At 41.2% G+C, this 23,690-nt stretch overlaps 1 protein-coding gene and 1 non-coding gene across 4 annotated transcripts in view; both read left to right on the top strand.

The window, feature by feature from the left end:
• Positions 1–23,690, top strand: part of SCN8A (sodium voltage-gated channel alpha subunit 8) — a 196,865-nt gene that overhangs the window by 67,414 nt on the left and 105,761 nt on the right. For all 3 annotated transcript variants that reach the window (XM_043883928.1, XM_043883919.1, XM_043883933.1), the window contains exon 2: positions 5,423–5,752. In XM_043883928.1, the coding sequence (XP_043739863.1) occupies positions 5,477–5,752 (276 nt within the window). In that variant the 5' untranslated portion in view covers positions 5,423–5,476. The remainder of the gene's footprint in view (positions 1–5,422; positions 5,753–23,690) is intronic.
• On the top strand, positions 6,022–6,128 carry LOC122686528. Its single transcript, XR_006338808.1, has one exon. It is a non-coding gene; the product is annotated as a U6 spliceosomal RNA (small nuclear RNA).

Raw genomic sequence — 23,690 nt, 5'->3', positions numbered from 1 at the left:
AGCATTGAAACATGTATATTACCATATGTAAAATAGATGACCAGTGCAAATTCAGTGCATGACGCAGGGCACTCAAAGCTAGCGCTTTGGGACAACCCAGAGGGATGGGGTGGGGAGGGAGGTGGGTGGGGGGTTCAGGTTGGGGGGACATATGTGCACCTGTAGCTGATTCATGTTGATGTATGCCAAAAACCATCACAATATTGTAAAGTAATTATCCTCCAATTAAAATAATTGGAAAAAAAAAAGAACCCGCCTGCCAGTGCAGGAGACATAAGAGACGCAGGGTCGATCCCTGGGTCAGGAAGATCCCCTGGAGAAGGGCATGGCAACCCTCTCCAGTATTCTTGCCTGGAGAATCCCATGGACAGAGGAGCCTGGTGGGCTATAGTCCATAAGGTCACAAAGAGTCGGACACGACTGAAGTGACTTAGCACGCAGGCAGAGGTGGTGGTTGCACTATATTGTGCATGTATTAATTGCCACTGAGTTGTTCCCTTTAAAATGGTTAATTTTACCTCATTAAGTTTTTTTTTTTTAAACCGCGAGATATCAGTATATATATGTTCACTAGAACTGGATAAAATTAAAGGGACTGTCATTCTTCAGTGTTGCTGAGGACGTGGAGCAACTGGAACCCTCTCGTCTCGCTGGTTGGAGTAACTGGAACCCTCTTATCTTGCTGGTTGAAGTGTCACTAAAGCTAAATAACCACATGCCCTCTTCTGAGCCCAGTATTCCACTCCCGCCTGTATGCTGGAAAGAGAGGAGCACCTGTGGCCACCAAGAGGCATGCCCAGAAAGGCCCTGAGCAGCCTTTACTTATGATAGACTAAAACCGTAAACAACCTAAATGTCTATCGGAGTAGAATGGATGCATAAATTGTGCTGTATTCTTAGGTGGAATACTACAGAGCAATACAAAGAATGAACTCTGCTATACCACAATAAAGGTAAATTTCACAGAAACAGTGTTGAATGAAAGAAACCTGAGTTTGAAGAGTATACTATAGTCTACTAAAGTCAAACTAATCTATGATGATAGATGTCAGAATAGCTTCTGCTGGGCAGGAATGGTCACAGTGGTTATTGATAGGGGAACACAGGAGAGCCATTTAGGGGGCTGAGAATAAATCTTCTGTATCTCGATCTGAGTGGTGGTTACATAGATATTTTATTATTATGTGGTGTGCACATATTAATACACAATACACATGTTACAAAATAACCAGTCTGTGCACTTAAGATTTGTACACTTTTTTTGTCCTACCTTAAAAAAAAAGCTAGAAAATTAAAAATGAGTCACCAGAGTAGGGAAGCAGCATAAAAGGATGTTTGAGAAGTATAAAGTTGTAGGTGAATATTTGAGAAGTGTAAGTTTGTAGAAACCTTGAATGGCAGTGAAATGGCAGGAGTTTGGATTCTGTTCTAAAACTCCACTAGATTCAAGGGAGGGAAATGACATAATGGAAGCAGAGTTTTAGGGAAACAGATCTTTGGAGATGTGCCAGGTGGACTGAGGACTGGTCCACAGGTGGGAAGGTATTGCAGTAGGACCTGAATTAGGTTGAAAATGGAAACTCTGAAGGAAGAGGACTTAGTGAGGCTGGTGACTAATTGGTCAAGGACAACAAGGATGACGGGTCAAAGAGGACTGAGGTTCCACACTAGATGGCTGGAGAAATGATGGTCCAGTAACAAAATTAAGAAAGCCAGGTGCAGGAATCTGTTTTGGGAGTAAAAGGATGAGTGGTTTCAAATGCTTTAATTGTGAAGTGGTGACAGGCAGTTGTGGGGCTCAGAAGAGCAATCAGGGCTGGTGACAGAAATCTGAAAATCAGATTTCACTCAGAAATCTGAAAAGAGATTATTTTGTAGATGAGATTCGTAAAAGGAGAGATGCAGAGAGATTGTAGAAAGCCAGCCCTTAGAGAAGAAAAATGTGGTAGAGGAAGAAAAGACTGCAATTATGGATAGAACCAGGGTATCAGAAGAGAACCAGGATCACGTAAGCCAAATGAAGGTGGTGGGGGGTGTGTGTGTGTGTGAAGATATAAAGGGAGAAGGTACAGAAGTAGGAGAGGAAAAGTGAAGATTGAGAATGTGATGGAGAGCAGGGATCACTGAGGGAACCTGGTCTTGGAGAAGGCAGGGGTAAACAAAGGCAAAGGCAGAGAACTTCTTGTAGGATGGCGTTACCTGTGAAGAACCCAGGTGTGTGTGGTCAGGTCACAAGAATTTGTCAGCATCTGCGGTGACTTCCTTTTGCAGTATTCCTTGCCCTCTAAGAGAAAGCGAGGATGACCCAGGGTTGAGAATGAGTGTGGCTAAGGAAGCCAAGGAGTCCCAGGTGTTGGACCAATTATGGGTTCCAGGCATAATCTTATTCTCTGTGAAAAGGATACAAAAGAAGTTTAAGATACCCCTCAAGCCCTCTGAGGATTTATATAGTTTAAGTGATTAATAACAGAGAGCCAAAACAAATGTAAATAGGATGTCTTGAATCCTGACTTTGTTGTTTTTCAGCTGTGTAGCTTTGGACAAGCTATGTTAGGTCTCTGCCTCTTTTTCCTCATCTGTTAAATGGGGACAATAATAATATCTACCTTAGAGTTTTTTTCTGAAGCTTAAATGAGTTAATACAAGCAAGGTACTTAGAACAATACCTGAACATAGCAAACATGTGATGAATGTTAGCGAAGATCATGACAAAGCTGTTGGAGTTCACACATGGAAAAAAATTAGTAAAGGCTGGAGCTGATGGGAAGGTTCTCTGGAGGAGTAAGGTTTTATTGGAGGCAATTCAGGGACTGATAAGAGGAAAGGAATTTTAGGTTTGGGGAAAACAGTATGAGTAAAGTCTTAGATCAGTAGAACCATTGGCATTAGCCTGTGATTTGCTTAAACCAGATTATTCCTATTGAGGAGTAGTGGGAGTCAGAGTAGGATCAGAAGATGGGCAACTGATACTTGTCATAATAAAAGAATTATGAGGGATCGGGATGGGGAATACATGTAACTCCATGGCTGATTCATGTCAATGTATGACAAAACCCACTGAAATGTTGTGAAGTAATTAGCCTCCAACTAATAAAAATAAATGAAAAAAAAGAAAGTGACTGAGAAAAAAAAAATAAAAGAATTATGAGTAGGAGGAGTCAGAGTTCTTTGTGATTCCCCCCGCCCCCCGCCCCCCAGCCGTGTGACCTTGGGCAAGTTGTTTCATCTCTTTTGACCGCAAGTTTCCTAATTCTTGAAATGGTCTGGATATATAAAATTCCTTGCAGCTCTAAAATCCCATGCCTCATACGTGAAATGATTTCTTTGACCCCGCCATCTGTGGGACGGCATTTTGTGTGTGTGCAGTGGGAGCGAACTTGTGGTTCTGGCCTTCCTGGTGCCAGTCTGTAGCCAAGTGAGCCGATCAGCCTGCATGGATACCACGGAAAATGTCACCACCACCTCGCCACTGTTGGAGAATTGGGGCTGTCTGCAGGTGTATTTGTAATATGAAAAGAGCCCTTGGTTATTCCCCTGCCAAATTATTTAGAGTTAACTCTACTACTGTTCTCTGGAGGAGCCCCAAGTTTTATGGATACTTGCCTTGAAGAGGACCCTAAGGGCTAAGTGGGAGGAAGGGAACAGTCTTTGGCCTTTCAAGACAATTTCCGGGATGGTCTTTGTGGAGCTCACACGATGAGAGGGAGAAGCAGCACCTCCGCACCACTAGAGCTTCCACAGGGAGATTCACCTGCTTTGGCCCTTGTAACACTGTAGCTTTGACATTAGGGAGCCCCTTGTTCCCAGATGCGTATTTCAGTAACCTAGGACTCTGTATAAACATACATGAAAATGGGCTTTTCAGATACCTTGCTCAGAAATCGTTGGCCCTAGTATGGCACTCCTTCAGGTTCTCTGTTGAGAAGGGAATTTGATTTGTGATTCAGTTCTCACTTCCTGCCCTTCTGGTGTGAGCCCCGCTCAGGGGCCTTTCTGCTGTCATTCACCCTGCAAGGCTGTCGCCTCAGAGGCAAGTGTCTTAAGATTCCGCCTCCGCGTGCTTTCCTGCTGCTGAGTGGGAGGTACATGGAGCAATGTCTGACCTCTCCTTGAAGAAAATTGCTTTGTGATTTTCTCTGGCATGACCTTGGTCATCAGCTTGTCTGGACTTTTATCCCAGACCGATTTTTACAAAACTTTGTGAATTGAAAAAGAACTTCAAACAAAAGAGCCAAAGCCCATGGAAGCGCTTTTATGCTGTATGTTGTGCCTCCAAAGTTTTGAAGGGTTTAGCGTTTTCAGAAGGTGAAATGTGAAAAGAGGGACAGTTTGCCCTTGTGTGGTCCTTGGAAGAAAGATTATGTCTTTAGGGAGTAGAGTTCTAGGAGAGGAAGATGACTTGAGCATGGAAGATTTCCAGAGTGGATGTGCACCTCTGGGTAGTGTTAAATATCCTCATTTACTTAGAATAGATGTTTGTTGAGAGTATGGAATGTATCTTCTTTTTTTTAATGTTGTCTATAAGAAAATCTCTTTTATGTTTTTTATTAAAGTATAGTTGCTGTACAATATTATATAAGTTACAGGTATATAATTTTGTGATTCACAATTTTTAAAGGTTATATTCCATTTATAGTTATTATAAAATACTGGCTACATTCCCTGTGTTGTCCTTTATATCCTTGTAGCTTACTTTATACCTAATAGTTTGTACCTCTTAATCCCTGTATTACCCTCCCTCTCCTCCCCTTTCCTCACGGGTAACCACTAGTTTGGGCTTCCCCGGTGGCTCAGTGGTAAAGAATCCACTTGCTGATACAGGAGGCATGGGTTCAATCCATGGGTCGGGAAGATTCCCTGGAGAAGGAAATGACAACCCACTCCAATATTCTTGCCTGGGAAATCCCATGGACAGAGGTGCCTGGCAGGCTACATTCCATGGGGTCGCAAAAGAGTTGGACACAAATTAGGAACTAGACAACAAACCAGTGATTTCTTCTCTGCTTCTTTTTTTTTTTTGTATATATTCTCTAGTCTCTTGTCATTTTTAGATTCCACATATAGTGATAGCATATAGTATTTGTGTTTGTCTGACTTTTTTTACTTAAACATGGAGGGTATGGAATGTATCTTTGGAGCTGGTCCCTGATGGTGAGTTGTGTCTAAGTCATTAATAAAAGCTAGCAATTCAGAAGACAGCCGTGTTTTGATCTCCTTGGCTGCTCATTCCCTTGAGGGGGTGGTTATGAACATAGCCTTGTCTATTCGTGCCACAGATTTTCTGAAGAGAAAAATAACCATGTCATGGAAGAAACCACATGTTGCGAAGACTGTGAATAGAGGTTGAGCGTGAGATGGTTTGGTCTGGCCTCCTTTCAGAGTAGTGATTGATTAATGGTCTCTGTGTTGCTGTTTCTTCCAGAGCTGACCTGTCCTGGACGCAGCATAACTAACGAAGTTGCTGCAGGATGAGAAGATGGCAGCACGGCTGCTCGCACCACCAGGTCCTGACAGTTTCAAGCCTTTCACCCCTGAGTCACTGGCGAACATCGAGAGGCGCATTGCCGAGAGCAAGCTCAAGAAACCACCCAAGGCCGATGGCAGTCATCGGGAGGACGATGAGGACAGCAAGCCCAAGCCAAACAGTGACCTGGAGGCAGGGAAGAGTTTGCCTTTCATCTATGGGGACATCCCACAAGGCTTGGTCGCGGTTCCCCTGGAGGACTTTGACCCATACTATTTGACGCAGAAAGTGAGTTGGAGGAGAAGGAGCAGCGGCTGCAGATGCCCCTTTCCTAACAGGCTTAGGGGAGAGGGGGAGAAAGAGTTGTGTCTCTTTGCCAGAGTTTGGATAAGTAGTTAAACTTTTGTTTCCGTTCCGGTTTATGGGGGTTCTTTTTTGGTTTAATTGCTCCCAAGAGTCATTTGTGGGTCTTGGCACTTCTCAGTCTGTTAATAAGACTTCTGTTTTTGACTCCATGTCAAATCAGAAAAAGATTTATTTAAAAAAAAAGGGGGGGGGTGCTCGCTTCGGCGGCACATATACTAAAATTGGAACGATACAGAGAAGATTAGCATGGCCCCTGCGCAAGGATGACACGCAAATTCGTGAAGCGTTCCATATTTAAAAAAAAAAAAAAAAGAAAAAAAAAAAAAGGGGGGGGGGGACAAAATTTTAAAAAGGGGGGTACATAAATGAAATGGGGACTGTTTCATATAGTGCAAGAAAAAAATGGCATAGTGAGAGATGGTACAGCCCTGTAGAATCTTGCTCACACACACATTCAGAATCCTGTCTTTAAATATAAAAATGATATTGTTATTGCGACAGAGCCTATTGTTAATGTAGTGGGGATGCATTTGTACTCTAACCTAGCCTCCTTTGTGACGTTAGATCATAACCACTGGGGACAGGAATAGAATAGAGTAAACCAAACTGGGCCAGTGAGAAGACCAGGTCTTTGGCCTTGTTACACAGTTGTCTGAGTTCCGCCAGCACTGATTCTTAAATGAGAGTCAGTTCTGTTATTCCTGCTAGTAGGGAGTGTGAGTGAAAGAAATACTAATCTTCATTTGGCCAAGAGTTACAAATTTCCCTAACATATTTGACCAAACTTTGGGTTTCTTTCTCATGATTATCTTTTGAAACTAAGCAACAAGTGAAGAAGCAAAGCCCCCAGTTAATCCAGTTGACAAGTAGTTAGCCATAAATGCTAAAGGCTGACATCAGATAGCATTTTAGAGATCCCTCATTTGACAGGTGTCATTTAAAGAATTAAAACCATAGGTGTTTCCAGATGAAAGGGGAAAGGACTTTGTGTAATTACATATTTACAAATATAGAGCTTAACTGCCTTTATTAACCAAACTGCCTTCTAAACTGACCTTAGCTAAAATTGCCTTTCAGTCTCAGTTGGGAAAGAAATTTCTGTTTCTTTGTCTTAACAATGGGCCAGAAGTAAGACTTGAGGTGAACAGATCTCTTGATTAAGCTATAGTTGTGGAGGCATCTTAGTTCTGAGTGGCAAAGACAGTTGAGTAATTGTCTACACAAAATGGTCCTTCACCTGCGTACTTCTCTTGCAGCTCAGAACAGCTATCTACTGGGAACAAAGCTGAATCGGTAGCCTCTAACTTCTACTGGAAATTTAGAAAGTTTAAGGAACAAAACATCATATGATATAAAAAGTACTAGATTAGAAGAAATCCTTGATCTATCATAATTCATCATGTTTATTATTTATAGTTATCTTTTTAGTATGTGTGTTTCTTAAGCTGCCACAAATAGTTCATGGCGGGGGGGGGGGGGAGTAGTAAATAAAGAAAAAATATTCTCAAAACTAGTTCATGACCTTTAGTAAGTCACTTCACCTCTCTGTGCCTAAATGTCTTGTCTAGAAACTGAGAAGTTGAACAAGACTTCTAAGGACTTTGTCAAGTGTCACTTTCTGGGGCTAAGTTTTCATAAACTGTCTTTGATTTCCTTGTTTACTTATTCCTCTTTTAAAATCTAAATTTTTAATCTGGGCTTTTGCTGAATAGGGGTAGGTGGGTGAGGAAGGAGACAAGGTTTAAATGTCTAGGTTAGTGAATAAGGAAACATGGAATCAAACTGTTTTTAGAAGAATATTTCATCGATTGTAAAATTTTGAAATATTTTAAGATATATTTCCCTCCTCTTTGCTGCTCTTGCATCCATAGTCTTAGTAGAACTTTTTCAGAAAATACTCTTATGGCAATAAAGTGAAAATGAAGTCGCTCAGTCGTGTCCAACTCTTTGCGACCCCATGGACTATCGCTTACCAGACTCCTCTGACTGGGATTTTCCAGGCAAGAGTACTGGAATGGGTTGGTATTTCCTTCTCCAGGGGATCTTGCCAACCCAGGGATCGAACCTGGGTCTCCCGCATTGCGGGCAGACGCTTTACTGTCTGAGCCACTAGAGAAGCCTTATGGCAATAAACTGATAGGTAAAGCCCTTTGGACCCTGGCCTTTCAGGTGGCTAAAACCTCTTTGCTTTTATTTGAACTATTTGTTTTTCCAACTCAGATACAAATTAAATTTCGTTTTCTTAAAACTGACTAAAAATACAGAGAACTAGGTTCAGTGTCAGAACCTGGTTTTCCTTTGCCTGCCTTTTCCCCTTGTTCCTGGCCTGTAGACAGCCTCTTTTCATTCCCAGTGCCTTAGACGTCAGTGGTGCTAACTTGGAAGTGAGGCCCCAAAGACAGTGGGTCTCTGGCCCTAATGGCTGCCCTTTTTTGGGTAGGCCAGATGTTAATGGCACTCCAGTAGGGGAGATAGGAAATCTGATTTCAGCCTTTGGCCTCACCACAGGGTAGATAGTTTATGGAAAGGATAACTTTAATTATATTTTTTAAATTCTTTAAAGAAAAAAAAAATGAAATATATCACCATGCAGAAAAATTCTTAAAATATAAGTGCCTTTATATATCTATATATAAAATATAAATGCTTAGTTTAATGATTATTATAAAGCAAATAAACACCTATGACAAGAGAGAGCATTAGTAGCCCTTCAGAGCTATTAATTTTATTTTTAAATAAGGACTTTTTCAGTTGATTAAAGAAATAGGCTTGTTCAAATTCACTTGCATATCTTCACCAGCATTATTAATACTTCTTACTAAATAGGCCTTTCACTGGGCCAAATTAGCAAGGTCTCCCCTACAAGGAAGCAGACTGGGAATCAACCCACAAACCAAAACATCCTGAGAGGAGAAATGACTTTTAAGAGGACATTCCTTTCTGTTTGTTTCTCAAGGGCTGCCTTAAGTAATTCTTGCAAAGTGAAATCTCTTTTCTTTGCTTAATGCTACCAATGGATTTCTTAATTTTTTCTTTTTGGTTCTCATTTTCTACCTCATTGATCATTTTTGGGACTTATGGAAACTGGTTTCTCATTTCCTTCTCTCTTTATTTTAGAGGATGAAAGAAAACTAGTTCCCTATTAGTGAAGTTCTGGTTGCATCCCTTTGTAGACTTTACAGTGTCCAGGGACACAGGGCCATAAAATATGTGTATCCCATTTTCAAGATACCGTTGTACAAGCTGGTACTGGTGTGAGCTGTCGTGAATTGCTTGGGGCCCTGAACAGTGGTGTTCATTTAACATTTCACCTGACTTCCCCAGATGGTCCTCCACAATCCAGATCATCCTTTCTTTGAATTGTCTCAGACCTCCCAGTGCTACAACATGTTCTTCACCTCTTGGTACTTTGGATGTCTCCATTCTTTGACTTTCTTGTTTTTCAAGTGTTACCTGCAAATAATTGAATTTAAAGGACATTTAAACTTTTAAATGTATTTAATATTAAAAATAGGTAGTATAATATAGGTCATCCAGTGGTTAAGACTCCATGTTTCCACTGCAGGGGGTGCGGGTTTGATCCTTGGCTGGGGACCTGAGATCCTACAAGCTGTGTGGTGTAGCCAAAAAAAAAAAAAAAAGGTAATATATTTCCATGGTTAAAAATTCAGTAAAGAAGACCTCAGTAAAAAGTGTCCCCTTTATACCTGTCTCTCATCTGTACATGTCCTGCCTCCCTGAACAGCCATGTTAGTATCTTCCAGAGTTTCTTTACACAGTATGGTGGTGGTGGTTTAGTCACTAAATCGTGTCCGACTAAGTCGTGTCCTATGGACTGTATGTAGCCTGCTAGGCTTCTCTGTCCATGGATTCTCCAGGCAAGAATCCTGGAATGGGTAGCCATTACCTTCTCCAGGGGATCTTCCTGACCCAGGAATTGAACCCAGGTCTCCTGCATTGCAGGCAGATTCTTTACCGACTGAGTTATGAGGGAAGCTATTTACACAGTATATGTACAAGCAAAAAGAAACAAGTAGTTTTAGGAACTTGAACTGACCTGAATGCCTTTGTTCTTGGTTTTCTTTCTGTTATTTTTTAAAGTCAATTAAAGTCTTAATTTTGTTATTTGTTTTCCCTTCTTTCATACTGTGAAATCTTAAGTTTTATCAGGGTAAATTTTCAGTTCATTTCTCCCCTTCCACACTTTCTTTAGTGAATCAAGCCAAGGACTTTTTCTCTGTTGCTCAGAGTCTTTCTGTCTTCACTACAAACTATACTCTCCAATTCTTAATAATAACTTGTTGAATTTTTAAAAATTATTCATTTTCTGTATAGTGAATGGTTAAATGACTCTTGATTTTTTTGTTTTATGAAGTACTATGCAAAGTTAAAAAGAATGGGCCATGTTTGCTTATAGCAGTTTGTTGAATTTTAAATGGCCATGTGTATTTCTAAGAGCTGTCTTAAATTGGCAGCAAGAAAATCTATGGATTAAATTGAAAGAAGGCCTTCAGAGTTAGCTTCTACTCTTTCTCCTGTTCCTTAAAACCAGTGACTGTTACGTGTATCCTTTTTGTTCAGTGGATATGCCCTCTTGTAAGAAAGTCCTATAAACAAAAATCCAAATTATAGGATTGATTATGTACTTTTAAATAGGGCACATTAAAGTGTGCATTATTAATTAATATTAATTATTAAATTAAATATTGCATTAAAAATTACATATGATTTCCCAAAGTTCAGTTTACCATCAAGTTTTCATATCTGTCTTTTCCTGCAAATTGGAGTCAACCTAGAATCATAGAAAATTAGAACATGGTGGCCTTAGACATCGTCTAGTTCAGCCTTCTCATTTTACAAGTTTAATAATGTACAATAACTTTGTCAAAAGCCAATGCCGCCTGTCAGTTTGTTACATGTTTCTAGTTTTCCACTTTTCTAATTTTTTATTAATTGACCTTCTGTCTCAGTTTGTTCAGTTCTTCTGAAACGAGGCATGCAAATATGGAGATGGGGTAAAAAGCAAAACCTGCTTCTTCATTCACATCCCTGATAATTCCTGTGGTATAATAACCCTTCTTAGCATGGGTCCTAAGAAATGCCTGCTTCTCGGGGAAAGGAAGGTCTTTGTTTTAGCTCCAGTATTTTACCTTCTCAAGTGAAGGAGCTCTAAGTAGTCTCGTAGCCCTAGACAATTTGTTCGGGAGACTTGGGCTTAGTATCAGTACTGCTACCACTGTTCAGCTATACCTGTAATTTAGAGGGAATTTATTTAACCAGAGCTTCCCTGATGGCTCAGATCATAAAGAATCTGCCTGCAATGCAGGAGATCCAGGTTCAGTCCCTGGGTCAGGAAGATCGCCTGGAGAAGGGAAGGGCTACCCACTACTGTATTCTTGCCTGGAGAAATCCCTGGACAGAGGAGCCTGGCAGGCTACAGTCCGTAGAGTCAGACACGACTGAGTAACTAATACACGACACTTTTACTTAACCTATGTCTTCACATTTTTTTACTTTTAAAGGAAATTATCTTTCCTTTCAATTATCAATCCCCCAACTTACCAGCAGAATGGTACAGTGAAAAGAGCACCTACTGGGAACATAAAAACCTTCATTTTAGTTCTGCCTTTGCCCCTTGTCTGCCCTTGGTCAAATCACTTAAATTCTCCGGGATTCAATTTCCTTATCTACAGTATCTGCAAGGCAAGGGTTGGGCTTATATCTAGTTGTATTTTACATGTATGCCTATCACATATGTTTTAGCTGTGGCAAGCTATTCTGTTTCCCTAGTGTCCCCCTGCTTTCTCTTCATTTCCTCCTCTTGGAATATACTCTGTCCTTTAACTTCACCTGGTGACACTCCCGATTCATACAGGCCTAGCCCTGAGGCCTCTTCTTTATAGCCTAACTTGATTCTTTACGTTGGAACTGATTTCTCCTCCTGAATTTCTTTAACACATTAAGATCTCAGCGGTACCTTTGATAAGAAATAGTTTTTAGGTTTAACCTCCAATACTTTGGCCACCTGATGCAGAGAGCCAACTCACTGAAAAAGACCCTGATGCTAGGAAAGATTGAGGGCAGGAGGTGAAAGGGATAACAGAGGATGAGATGGTTGGATGGTATCACTGACTCAATGGACGTGAGTTTGAGCAAACTCTGGGAGATAGTGAAGGACAGGGAAGCCTGGTGTGCTGTAGTCCGTGGAGTCTCAAAGAGTCAGACATGACTGAGTGACTGAACAACAACCGGTTAGGTATGGCAGGGCCCCCTGTTCCCAGCAGTGTTGGCAATTTTCTCCTTACCTCACTGGTATTAGTGCCATCAGCTTCCTTAAATGAAGAACTGCTAAGGCTGTCTCACACACCCAGACCCATGAGCTCCTGGCAGAAAATCCTTGCTGAATCTAGTTTCACACACTTTCAAGAGGTGTGCAGAGCAGAGACAGTTAAAGGAGGGTATGTTCATTAGGTGTGATTTGAAATATTGCTAATACAGTATTACATTGCCTGTTTTTGCATAATAAGCCTAGATGCTGCTTTCTGTTTTAAATAAAAATTAGATGTTTTAAAATTTTGTTTTAAAAAACTGTTTTGCAACAATATAAAAAAAACAAAATGTTTCCATTGTTTTATTCACCAAATCAAATTGAGTCAAGTCCTGTGAGCCAGTGGCTGGAAAATCCTTATAAGGGTGATGGGTTAATAACATTCAGATACAGGGTTCTTTTCTATTCCCTGAGAATCATTATCTAGATGGAAAGGAACTTAACCATTCTTAAATTACATTCCTCTTTTATAGCTTTAGTGATAGGCCAGAAGTTGGGAAACCTTGTTCCTAAGCCCATTTCCACCTGATTCTGGAGAATCTCCGGCCTGTCACTTAACCATTCAGCGTCTCAGCCTCCCTAATCTGGAAAATTAAAATTATGCTAATAACTAAGCTCCCAGGTATCCTACAGTGCTGTTGTGAAGAATATTTCTTGCCTACCCAATACAAAACTAAACAGCCTATTGTTCCAGCCTGCTTCATTTTTCTCCATTATACACCTAGCTTATGATATATTTGTTTGTTCATATGCTCTTGCATGCTCATTAGCCAGAGCAGTGTGTCCATGCCCTGTAGTAAGTGTTCAACCCACATCTGTTAAATGAATGAGTTAGTCTTATGAGATAATGCATATGAAAACACAATGTACTTTTCTAAGTGCTTTGAACATGAAAGGGTACATCATGGGTTTTTTTCCCCCAAATGAAAAGTTTTCCCATCTACCAAGCTAAATGGAACTCTCTGGGGGAAAAGACTGATTACCAGTGTATCTTTCCTTCAGGGGCTGAGCAAGTAGATCAGGAAATAGGTTTCTTGATATTTTAGAGATTTTGAAGGGCTAAACTGCTGTTAAGTGCCACCAGTCTGATCTCTCCTCTTGTAGAGCCTTAGAATTAGGAGCGATGTCATCAAAAGACCATTGGGTAATAGCCTCTACCTAGCGCTCTTCTTGATTTATTGGTCTCAAGTCTTTATTATACAAAGGATGTAATTTCCTGAATATTCTTAGTTGTTCTGTCATGTCTTCTTTTATTGTTTTGCTGTTTTCTTGGCTGTGGGAGTTGTGTTACCCTCCCAGTATTAACTGACTATAACAGAAATGAGAGACGCTGACATGGAATATATATATTAGTTTGGGTTGTCTCATATAAAATATGATCTGTTTATTCAATCAGTACTTCTTGAGTACTTCCTCTGTGTGAGGCCTTGGAGGTATTGGGTTCGCTTGTGGGAAATAAAGATTAATAAAGTCAGTTTTTTACCCTTATGTAGCTTATAACATAATAGTGTGTAGTGTGATATCACTTTTGATAGGGGGCCTCAGAACAGGCCTTATTTACTTCATAGTAGGAATAATGTTTGGATTAGGGTTTGGATTTTAGAAATGAGAGATAGACTGTAACATTATAGGCAGAGAGAAGAATATGAACAAAGACTCAGAAACCAGGACATAGGACAGTGTAAGAGAAAGCTGAATCGTCTCATTTGATTGGAATTTGGAGAGTGGGCAATGAGTCTGGGAAGGGAGTGCTGGAGCCAAGTCACGGAGAACTTGTAATGTTAGACTGAGAGGTGAATGTGACAGTGATGTGAGGTTTGGACCGGAGGGAAAGAGAACTTGGACAGAACGGCCAGCTATGAAGTAGTGATAGTGAGGGTCTAAACTATAGTGGTGGAAGTGAAAAGTGAGGGGACTCGGTGACATCAAAAGTGAATATAAATGATAGGAGTTTGTGATTGATTGTAGAGGCTTAAAGACATTCAGTCCTTTATCTGACAATTTGATAAATTGTTATTGAGTAATTTCTACATACCTAGGTTCTGTTCTATGCCCTTGGGAACAAAGCAGGCAAGTTCTATATACTATGCTTGGAAGTTAGTTTTTGTTGGGGAGACAGATAATAAACTATTAAAGAAATAAAAATTATTGCAGGTAGTGATAGGTACATTAATAAAGTTAATAGAGTCCAGGTACTTTAAAGATTGTGGTACTCTAACCGTGGTACAGAAACCTAAACTAGAATCCAAAAGAAACAAGGGCTACAATGCTGTCTTAAATAGACTTTTAGCAAGTACTAAATTACAATCTTTGAAAGGACCCATACCATCTGAGCCACCAGGGAAGTCAAATTATAACCTTTGAAAGGACCCATCCCGCAGATATTCTGAGTTGTGTAAAAGCCAGTATTGTTACTCTGTTGAGTTTGCCAGTTTCAGGTTTTTACATAGGTAGGAGTTCAGTAGGTTTCAGCATTCATGTGAGCTATAGGGGCACATATGGATAAACCTAGCATTTTCCCCAGAAAAGAACCTCAGGTCTTCTCTAGACCTTGTACAAGATCTGAGTTGCAGATCCAAACTTCTGAGCCACATTGTGGTGTAACAACTTTTACCTGAATTCTTGGATGTGTATTATTTTTATTAGCAAATCACCTGAACTGTAAAATCCCACTGACTGGTAATTTTAGGAATTGCTCTCTGATAGTTTCTACAGAGTATAGGTCATGAAATAATTTTATTCTATTAAGAATTAACCTGTTGAATGGGGTATTTAATAATGACCATTTACATACACACTGAGGAAACCAGATCTGAAAGAGACATGTGCACCCCAATGTTCATCGCAGCACTGTTTATAATAGCCAGGACATGGAAGCAACCTAGATGCCCATCAGCAGATGAATGGATAAGGAAGCTGTGGTACATATACACCATGGAATATTACTCAGCCATTAAAAAGAATTCATTTGAACCAGTCCTAATGAGATGGATGAAGCTGGAGCCCATTATACAGAGTGAAGTAAGCCAGAAAGATAAAGAACATTACAGCATACTAACACATATACATGGAATTTAGAAAGGTGATAACGATAACCCTATATGCAAAACAGAAAAAGAGACACAGAAATACAGAACAGACTTTTGAACTTTGTGGGAGAATGTGAGGGTGGGATATTTCAAAAGAACAGCATGCATACTATCTATGGTGAAACAGATCACCAGCCCAGGTGGGATGCATGAGACAAGTGCTCCGGCCTGGTGCACTGGGAAGACCCAGAGGAATCGGGTGGAGAGGGTGGTGGGAGGGGGGATAGGGATTGGGAATACATGTAAATCCATGGCTGATTCATATCAATGTATGACAAAACCCACTGGAAAAAAAAAAATAATAATAATGACCATTTAAATGTTGAAGGCTGTCTCAAGTTTGCAGTGATATTGATCATCTTCTCTAATTTATTAGCTCTATAATTTACCAGATTTTAAATCCCTTCTAAGTTAAGGAGAGTAAGACTGTGACATCATTATACAGGGGGATGCTTCTCTTACTGATTGATTCCAAATTCACATGAGCTGTAAATTCTTTACGTATAACTCTATTTGACAGAATTCAAGATTAAGATTTCCCCATAAAAGGAAATTTTTGTCAACTCTGATTCTAGCAACATGTTTGATACCTGCTCTGAAGAAGCAGTCATATTCCAGACACTGTGAGTCTACAAACTTTGGCCTGTGGAATTAAGTTTGAATAAAAGAGTTCCCCAATTTCAGAGGATAAAGTACCCAGCCCATCTACTTTTCAAGGTCAGTCCTCCTTGTGCCTTTGATCCTGCCTTTCAGCCTCCTCTAGCACTTGACTCTCCCAGTTATCCCTTCTCTTTTCTGTACTTTCAGTCTTTCCCTTTCAGAGTGGTTCTTCCCCTCAGCCTATAAACACACTCAAAGCCTTCCCACCTTCATCAACCCACGTTTGACCCCATACCCCCAGGAGGCGTCATCTCTCTTTCCATGCCACTGAAGCTTTTAAAGAGTAGCCTTTGACTTGCCCTCACGACCCACTCCTCCATCCTTGCAGCCTGGCTCTCATTCTCCCCTCTTGACCACATTCTCAGTATAAGATCCTCCGTGATCTCAAATTGCCAAATCTAATGGACATTTTTTTCAGTTCTTATCTCACTGATCCTTTTTGCTGTATTTGGCACTATTTATGACTCCCTGATTCTTGCAGCTCTTTACTTCCTTGGCCTAATTCACCTGACATCTCGGACTATTCTTTCCCTTCTTTCTCCTTCATTTCTTCCACCTTTCCCTTAAGTGTTGACATTCCCGTGGGTTCAGTCCTTGACCCGTGTTCCTCTCACTTGGCACACTCTTCCTGACTGATCTCATCCATTCTCTCACTACTCTTGAGTCTGTATCTCCAGCCTAGAACACTCTTAAATATTCAGTGTCTTGCCAGGCATCTCTATCTGGATTTCCCGTAGGCAACTCAGTGTATTCAAAATTGAACTAATTTTTTTCCCTCAAACCTACTTATCTTATTTCATCTGCTGTTTTAGTTGATGATACCACACAAATTCTAGGTATTATTAATGACTCTCCAATTTTCTGTATTCCTGAGGATCACCAATATTAGGGAAGTGTCAGTAGAATGTTGCATATTTTTACAAGTGAGAAAAAATTTTGGCTCAGAAACGTTAATTTACTGCTGAAATTCCCTCACCTAGTATGTGGACAAGGCACGTTTCAGTTCCTGGGATCTGTGAATTTAATACTCGTCTTTCTACCATGCCATGCTGTCTCCAGAGAGTGTATTGCAAGTTTTGTTTTCTACTGTCATTTTTAGATAATTTCTGTCATTTTGCACTGTCTCAGTATGAGGCCCTGCCTATGAGGCCTTGCACTGCCTCAATCTAAGATATAGAAAACATAAGAAAACTTTTCAAACTAAAATTAATGAATTTTTATGAGTGGATGAGCTACAGAGTAGAAAAGGTCAATTAGACACCTTGCATAAAGTTGGATATAGTAATAGGTTAGTTGATTTTAGCTACATCATTTCCTCATGACTAAGAGGTTCATTCATACAGTCAGCAAATATGTATGAACTGTCTACCTTGTCCCAGACAGGTATTATATGACATCTTCTGCTTGCTAAGCTAAGAAAGTCACAGTTGTTATTCTTGTTTAGTTGCTCAGTTGTGTCAGACTCTTTGTGACCTCATGGAATGCAGTACGCCAGGCTTCCCTGTGCTTCACCATCTCCCGGAGCTTGCTCAAACTCATGTCCGTTGAGTCAGTGATGCCCTCCAACCATCTCATCCTCTGTCGTCCCCTTCTTCTCCCACCTTCAATCTTTCCCAGCATCAGTCTTTTCTAATGAGTTGGCTCTTCGCATCAGGTGGCCAAAGTATTGGAGCTTCAGCTTTAGCATCAGTCCTTCTAATGAATATTCAGGATTGATTTCCTTTAGGATTGACTGGTTTGATCTCCTTGCAGTCCAAGGGACTCTCAAGAGTCTTCTCTGATACCATAGCTAAAACGCATCAATTCTTTTGCACTCAGCCTTCTTTATGGTTCAACTGTCACATCCATACATGACTACTGGAAAAACCATAGCTTTAACTAGACGGACCTTTGTCAGCTAAGTAATGTTTCTGCTTTTTAATATGCTGTCTAGGTTTGTTATAGCTTTTCTTCAAAGGAGCAAGCATCTTTTAATTTCATGTCTGCAGTCACCATCTGCAGTGATTTTGGAGCCCAAGAAAAGAAAAAGTCTCACTGTTTCCATTGTTTCCCCATCTATTTGCCATGAAGTGATGCAACTGGATGGCATGATCTTTGTTTTTTAAATGTTGAGTTTTAAGCCAGCTTTTTCGCTCTCCTCTTTCACCTTCATCAAGAGGCATTTTATGTTCCTCTTCGCTGTCTGCTGTAAGGGTGGTATCATCTGCATATCTGAGGTTGTTGATATTTCTCCCAGTAATCTTGATTCCAGTTTGTGATTCAGCCTGGCATTTCATATGATGTACTCTGCATAGAAGTTAAATAAGCAGGGTGACAGTCTACAGCCTTGACGTACTCCTTTCCCAGTTTGGAACAGTCTGTTGTTCCATGTTTGGTTCTAACTGTTGCTTCTTGACCTGCATACAGATTTCTCAGGAGGCAGGTGGTCTGGTATCCCCATCTCTTTCAGAATTTTCCACAGTTTATTGTGATCCACACAGTCAAAGGCTTTCGTGCAGTCAATGAAACAGAAGTTGATGTTTTCCTGGAACTCTTGCTTTTTCTACGTTCCAGCAGATGTTGGCAATTTGATCTCTCGTTCCTCTGCCTTTTCTAAATCCAGCTTGAACATCTAGAAGTTCTTGATTCACGTACTGTTGAAGCCTGGCTTGGAGAATTTTGAGCATTACTATGCCGGCGTGTGAAATGAGTGCAGTTATGCATAGTTTGAACATTCTTTGGCATTGTCTTTCTTTTGGATTGGAATGAAAACTGACCTTTTCCAGTCCTGTGACCACTGCTGAGTTTTCCATATTTGCTGGCATACTAAATGCAGCACTTTAACAGCCTCTAAGGATCTCGGGGTCCAATGAGGGCTATCAGTGTGTAAACAAAATGACAATACTATATTAAGTGCTTTAACAGAAGTAAGTACAAAGTGTAGTGGGAACACACCGGCAGGAAGGGTAATTCTGTGTGAGAAAGTTGAATGTTGAAAAGGTGATATTTGAACTGTACCTTGAAGCATTAAAGTATGTTTAATAAACATTTCACTTGTTGGAGAAGAGAAGAAAGAGTAGTTTGGGTCAAAAGAACAGTACATGAAAAGACAGAGAGGCGTGAACAGCATTAAAGTGTTTAGAACCATGAGTTCACTGTGACTGGAGCATGGGGTGTGGTCTGGTGAGACAGGAGATAAAGGAGAGGGGCAGATTGGACCCCACTGTGTACATACTCAGCAGTTTTTATTTTCTCCTGCTTCTGGAGTTCTCAGTGTGAAATAACCTCTGGGGCCCGTTTCGAACCAGTGCAGTGTCCTGTGACTTTGGCCCTAGTGACTGTAGACCCTTGGTTCAGCTTATGCACAATGGTCCTACTGGCTTGTGCCACGTGTGTGAATACTAAATAAGTTGAATATTAGCCCTGAGAGTCTCCTCCTGCCACCCTGCCAAGAACCAGAGGGAGCAGCAATGGTCTGTATGACAGCAACAGCACCATCGTAATTTCATTTGTTTGGAGTCCTTATTCTGGGCCAGGCACTGTAGTCAGGACTTTTTGTGAATTTTCATTTAACCCTCATAATCTGATAAAATAGGTACTGTCAGTCATTATCTGTATTTCATCCATAAGAACATGGAGCCATGGCAACCTGAGTTAGTTGCCTAAAATCATAACAACTAATAAGTAACAGAGCTGGATCTTAAATTCAGGTGGCCTCAAAGCCTCCAAACCATTCTACTCTGCTGCTTTCTAAGAGAGAGGAAAGCGAGAAGAAATTCTAGGGTACGAGCACAGTGCGACGAAGAGAGGCATTAGTATGCTTTCCATACTAAATCCACCTTCCTCTTTGCTCTAGAGCGGGTGCAGGCTGGGGACCCCAGGAGCGTAAGGGAGAAGGAGATCAATGGCAAATTTGATTGAAGAATGGTGAGGAAGGGAGGCCAGGTAGGAGGTTCAGAGCGCCCTGCCTCAGGGAACAGGAGCATGCTGGCTCAGCGCTGAAGCAGCTGCTGTTCTGCCAGTATGTCTTCCTGTGATCAGGATGTAGGCAGGAATGGGTATCACCTGCTCCAGATGTGGGTTGGAGGACATGGCGGTCACAAGGTCAAAGCAAATGAGAAAGTATATGCAGAAGCATTGGGAACCAGCAAAGCCACAGAGAGATGGGATGCTGGCATCATCTTCATCAAGCTTGACTTGGGAAAATACCATACACAGCTGCTGTGATGTCTCTGGTATATGCAGGGGGCTTTCTTTTTTGTCAGAGTTAAAAGTATTTAGTAAAAATGATTTCTTCATGGGTCTGAGGTTTGGATCAGATGACTCAGCTTGAGCAGAGCACACTGTGTTTGATTTCTTTCTCTTCTTTTTTTTAATTTTTAATTTTTGTAAAATTTATTTTTGGCTATGCTGGGTCTTCGTTGCTGCATGCAGGCTTTCTCAAGTTGCAGTGCAAGGGCTTCTCATTGCGGTGGCTTCTCTTGTTTCAGAGCATGGCTTCTAGGCACATGAGCTCAGTAGTTTTGGCTCACGGGCTTAGTTGCTCTGCAGAGTGTGGGATCTTCCCAGACCAGGGGTCAAACTGGTGTCTCTTGCATTGGCAGGTGGGTTCTTAACCACTGGGCCACCAGGAAAATCCTTGTGCTTGCTTTCTTGTCTGTAAAGTGAGGAGTTAGAGTTGATAAGTAGTTTTGAAGTTTTTAAAAAATTGCAGTATGATGTGATAATTAAGAGAATAGGCTTTGGCGTTAGATTGCCTTGGTTCAGTTCTAAGTTTCACCACTAAATAACGGTGGTCTTGGGCAAGTTGGAGAAGGAAATGGCAACCCACTCCAGTATTCTTGCCTGGAGAATCCCATGGACAGTGGAACCTGGTGGGCTACAGTCCATGGGGTCGCAAAGAGTCGGACACGGCTGAGTGACCTCACTTTCACTTTGGGCAAGTTGACCTTTTTGTTGCAGTTTCATTATTAATAAAATATACCTTCTTTATCAAGTGGTTGTTGTGAGACAGGTATTGTAAAAGGCATCTCAGTAGGGTTCCTTCTGCATAGTAAATGCTTAATACATGCTAAATGTTATTTCTTCAAATAGACTCACAGGTGCCGTTATTAATAAGTAAAGGAAGTAAAAATATAAACATGGGATTTAAAGGCCTCTCGTTCTGTTCTCAGTATAATGAAATAGAGCCTTGGAAGAGGAGGGCTACAAATATTCATGTAGCTCAAACAGAAGTATAAGCCTAAAGGAAAAAAAATTGCCTGTGCCCTAATGTCCTGCTTTTCAGTTCAGTATTTCTCAGCTGGGTATCAGGGCTCAGGTACTCTGTAAATTCAGGCCAGTTGTGCCTTTGCTGGAGCCTTTCCTAGGGCACGTTGGGACTATAATTGTCATTTTCCTTGAGGGACCCACTGAGCAGACTAGCATTAAGAAAGGCATCAGGGGAGTTCCCTGGTGGCCTAGTGGTTAGGATTTGGCACTTTAACTGCAGAAGCCTGGGTTCAGTCACTGGTTGAGCAACTTAGATTCTGCAAGCCATGTGATGCAGCCCACCCCAACCCCCCCCCCCCCCGCCCTAAAAAGTACAGTGTATAATTTGGGACTTCCTGGCAGTCCACTGGTTATAACTCTATGCTTCCACTGCAGGGTGCATGGGTGCGATTCCTGGTCAGGGAACTAGATCACATAGGCCATGTGGTGTGGCCAAAAAAGATTTCCAAAATATAATAAATATATAAGTAAATAAAAGACATCAGGACTCCCTGTAACATGGTATAGTCATTTTGACAGTATAGGTCATTTATGTCTGAACAGCTTCCTAGTCTGAGGTAGAATCTGTTTCAGTTCAGTTCAATCTCTAGTTATGTCTGACTCTTTGCAACCCCATGAACCACAGCACGCCAGGCCTCCCTGTCTATCACCAACTCCCAAAGTCCACCCAAACCCAAGTCCATTGTGTCGGTGATACCATCCAGCCATCTCATCCTCCGTCATCCCCTACTCCTCCTGTCTTCAATCTTTCCCAGCATCAGGGTCTTTTCCAGTGAGTTAGCTCTTCGCATCAGGTGGCCAAAGTATTGGAGTTTCAGCTTCAACATCAGTCCTTCCAGTCAATACCCAGGAATGATCTCCTTTCATGCTTTTCTTTATTAAAACAGGGAAACTTTGAAAGGACGTTTGTTTGTTGCCTGCTATATTGGCTGTGTAATTACTCGGAAGTGAATGCCAAATAGCTGTTGATTAGTGGACAATTGGCTACTACTGCTCACTACTGCTCTTACCACTGTTATAGCTGTTTTTCCAATCAGCTGTATTTATTATTGGTAGAAGAGTGCCTCTCTGTGCGTGTACACTCTGAAACCATTAGGCAGAGAGGATTTGCCATTAGAAGTTACCAGAATAAAAAATTTATACTTAGACAGGAAAGAACTAACAACTACTAAAAGTCTAATCACATAGTTACTTGGTTCAGAAGAGGTACATAGATCTGGGAGAATAAGGTGTATATATATATATATATATATATAAGGTTAGCAGGCAAGAATTTAAGGCTCGAAAAGTCATTTAAAGATGAGAGGATTAGGCAGCTCCAGAAGTCGAAACAGTTAGGATCTAGGGTCCAAACTCTGGGAGATGGTCATAAAGCAGTGTGGATAACAGTTACAGCAGATGGAGCCAAAGGGTATTGATTCCCACCTCCCCCTTTGTAGATTAGCTCAATCCCTGAACCCCTAGGTGTTCATTAGACCCAGAAGGCCCTCAGGTGCCTGCAGGTCCCCTTTGCCCTGGTGGCAATGATGACTTCTCAGGGGAGGAAGAAATGTGGTTGGGTGGAGAACTGCTGTCCTGGGCCTTGTGACCCACAGCAAACCTGGGACCGGGTGGTGAACCTCTAGGAAGCTTTCTGTTTGTGATTACTGCACCCATACACTGAGTTCTCTGTAGTGTCCTTTCCAATTTGTGCACCCTTTATTATTTAATGTGTACATTTTGAATGGCTAAAAAAATTAACCTAGTCACAGGGTGAGGGTGGGGGCTGCTCGTGAGTTGGCTACATGCAGTACTTTGGTAACTGTGTGCATTTATTGCATTGTGTTTGCCGTGTGCTAGAATTTGTTTGGCATGAATATGAACGAGCTCGTACTTGGCCTTGCACGATGTCGCTGCTCCTTATGTAGACCCTGAAGGGAATGCCTCTTACCTGGTGTTAGCAGTGGCAAAGCTCCTCCAACGTGTGCTTCAAGCCCCACATAGCTAGTTAGAAATGAAAAGCCTGTGCTTTTCAGAAGGCTCATGTTATGCCGGCATGACACATTTATTAATAGTCCGTGCCATAACTCGTTAAGAGCTGTTCCACCACTGCTAATGGGCCTTGTACTCACACACATTCAGTGGCTGTTGTTATAAACTGATATTTTCCCCTGGGCCATAAACCACAATTCAATATCAATTTCCCTTTTAACTCATTTACTTCACAAAGATCTAATTTAAGACAGATTGGGTAAAATATTATTGGACTTCATGGGTACCAAGTGACTGTTGGTTAAGAAATATTCATGTAAGAATCCAAAGCTAGCTGTCCTTTGCACTCCTCCTGGGCTTTGAAGGATCTTGTGTTGGAGTATAGGATTGAATAAAGGGTGACTCCCCTTTTCTGGGTTCTTACCAGCAGTTTAACAATGATTCAGTTCAGTCACTCAGTTGTGTCCGACTCTTTGCGATCCCATGGACTGCAGCACACCAGGCCTCCCTGTCTATCACCAATTCCTGGAGTTTACTCAAACTCAGGTCCATTGAGTCGGTG

This window comes from Cervus elaphus, chromosome 3 (genome assembly GCF_910594005.1).
Source record: "Cervus elaphus chromosome 3, mCerEla1.1, whole genome shotgun sequence".
Lineage (NCBI taxonomy): Eukaryota > Metazoa > Chordata > Mammalia > Artiodactyla > Cervidae > Cervus > Cervus elaphus.
This window is presented reverse-complemented; position numbering and strand designations above follow the sequence as displayed.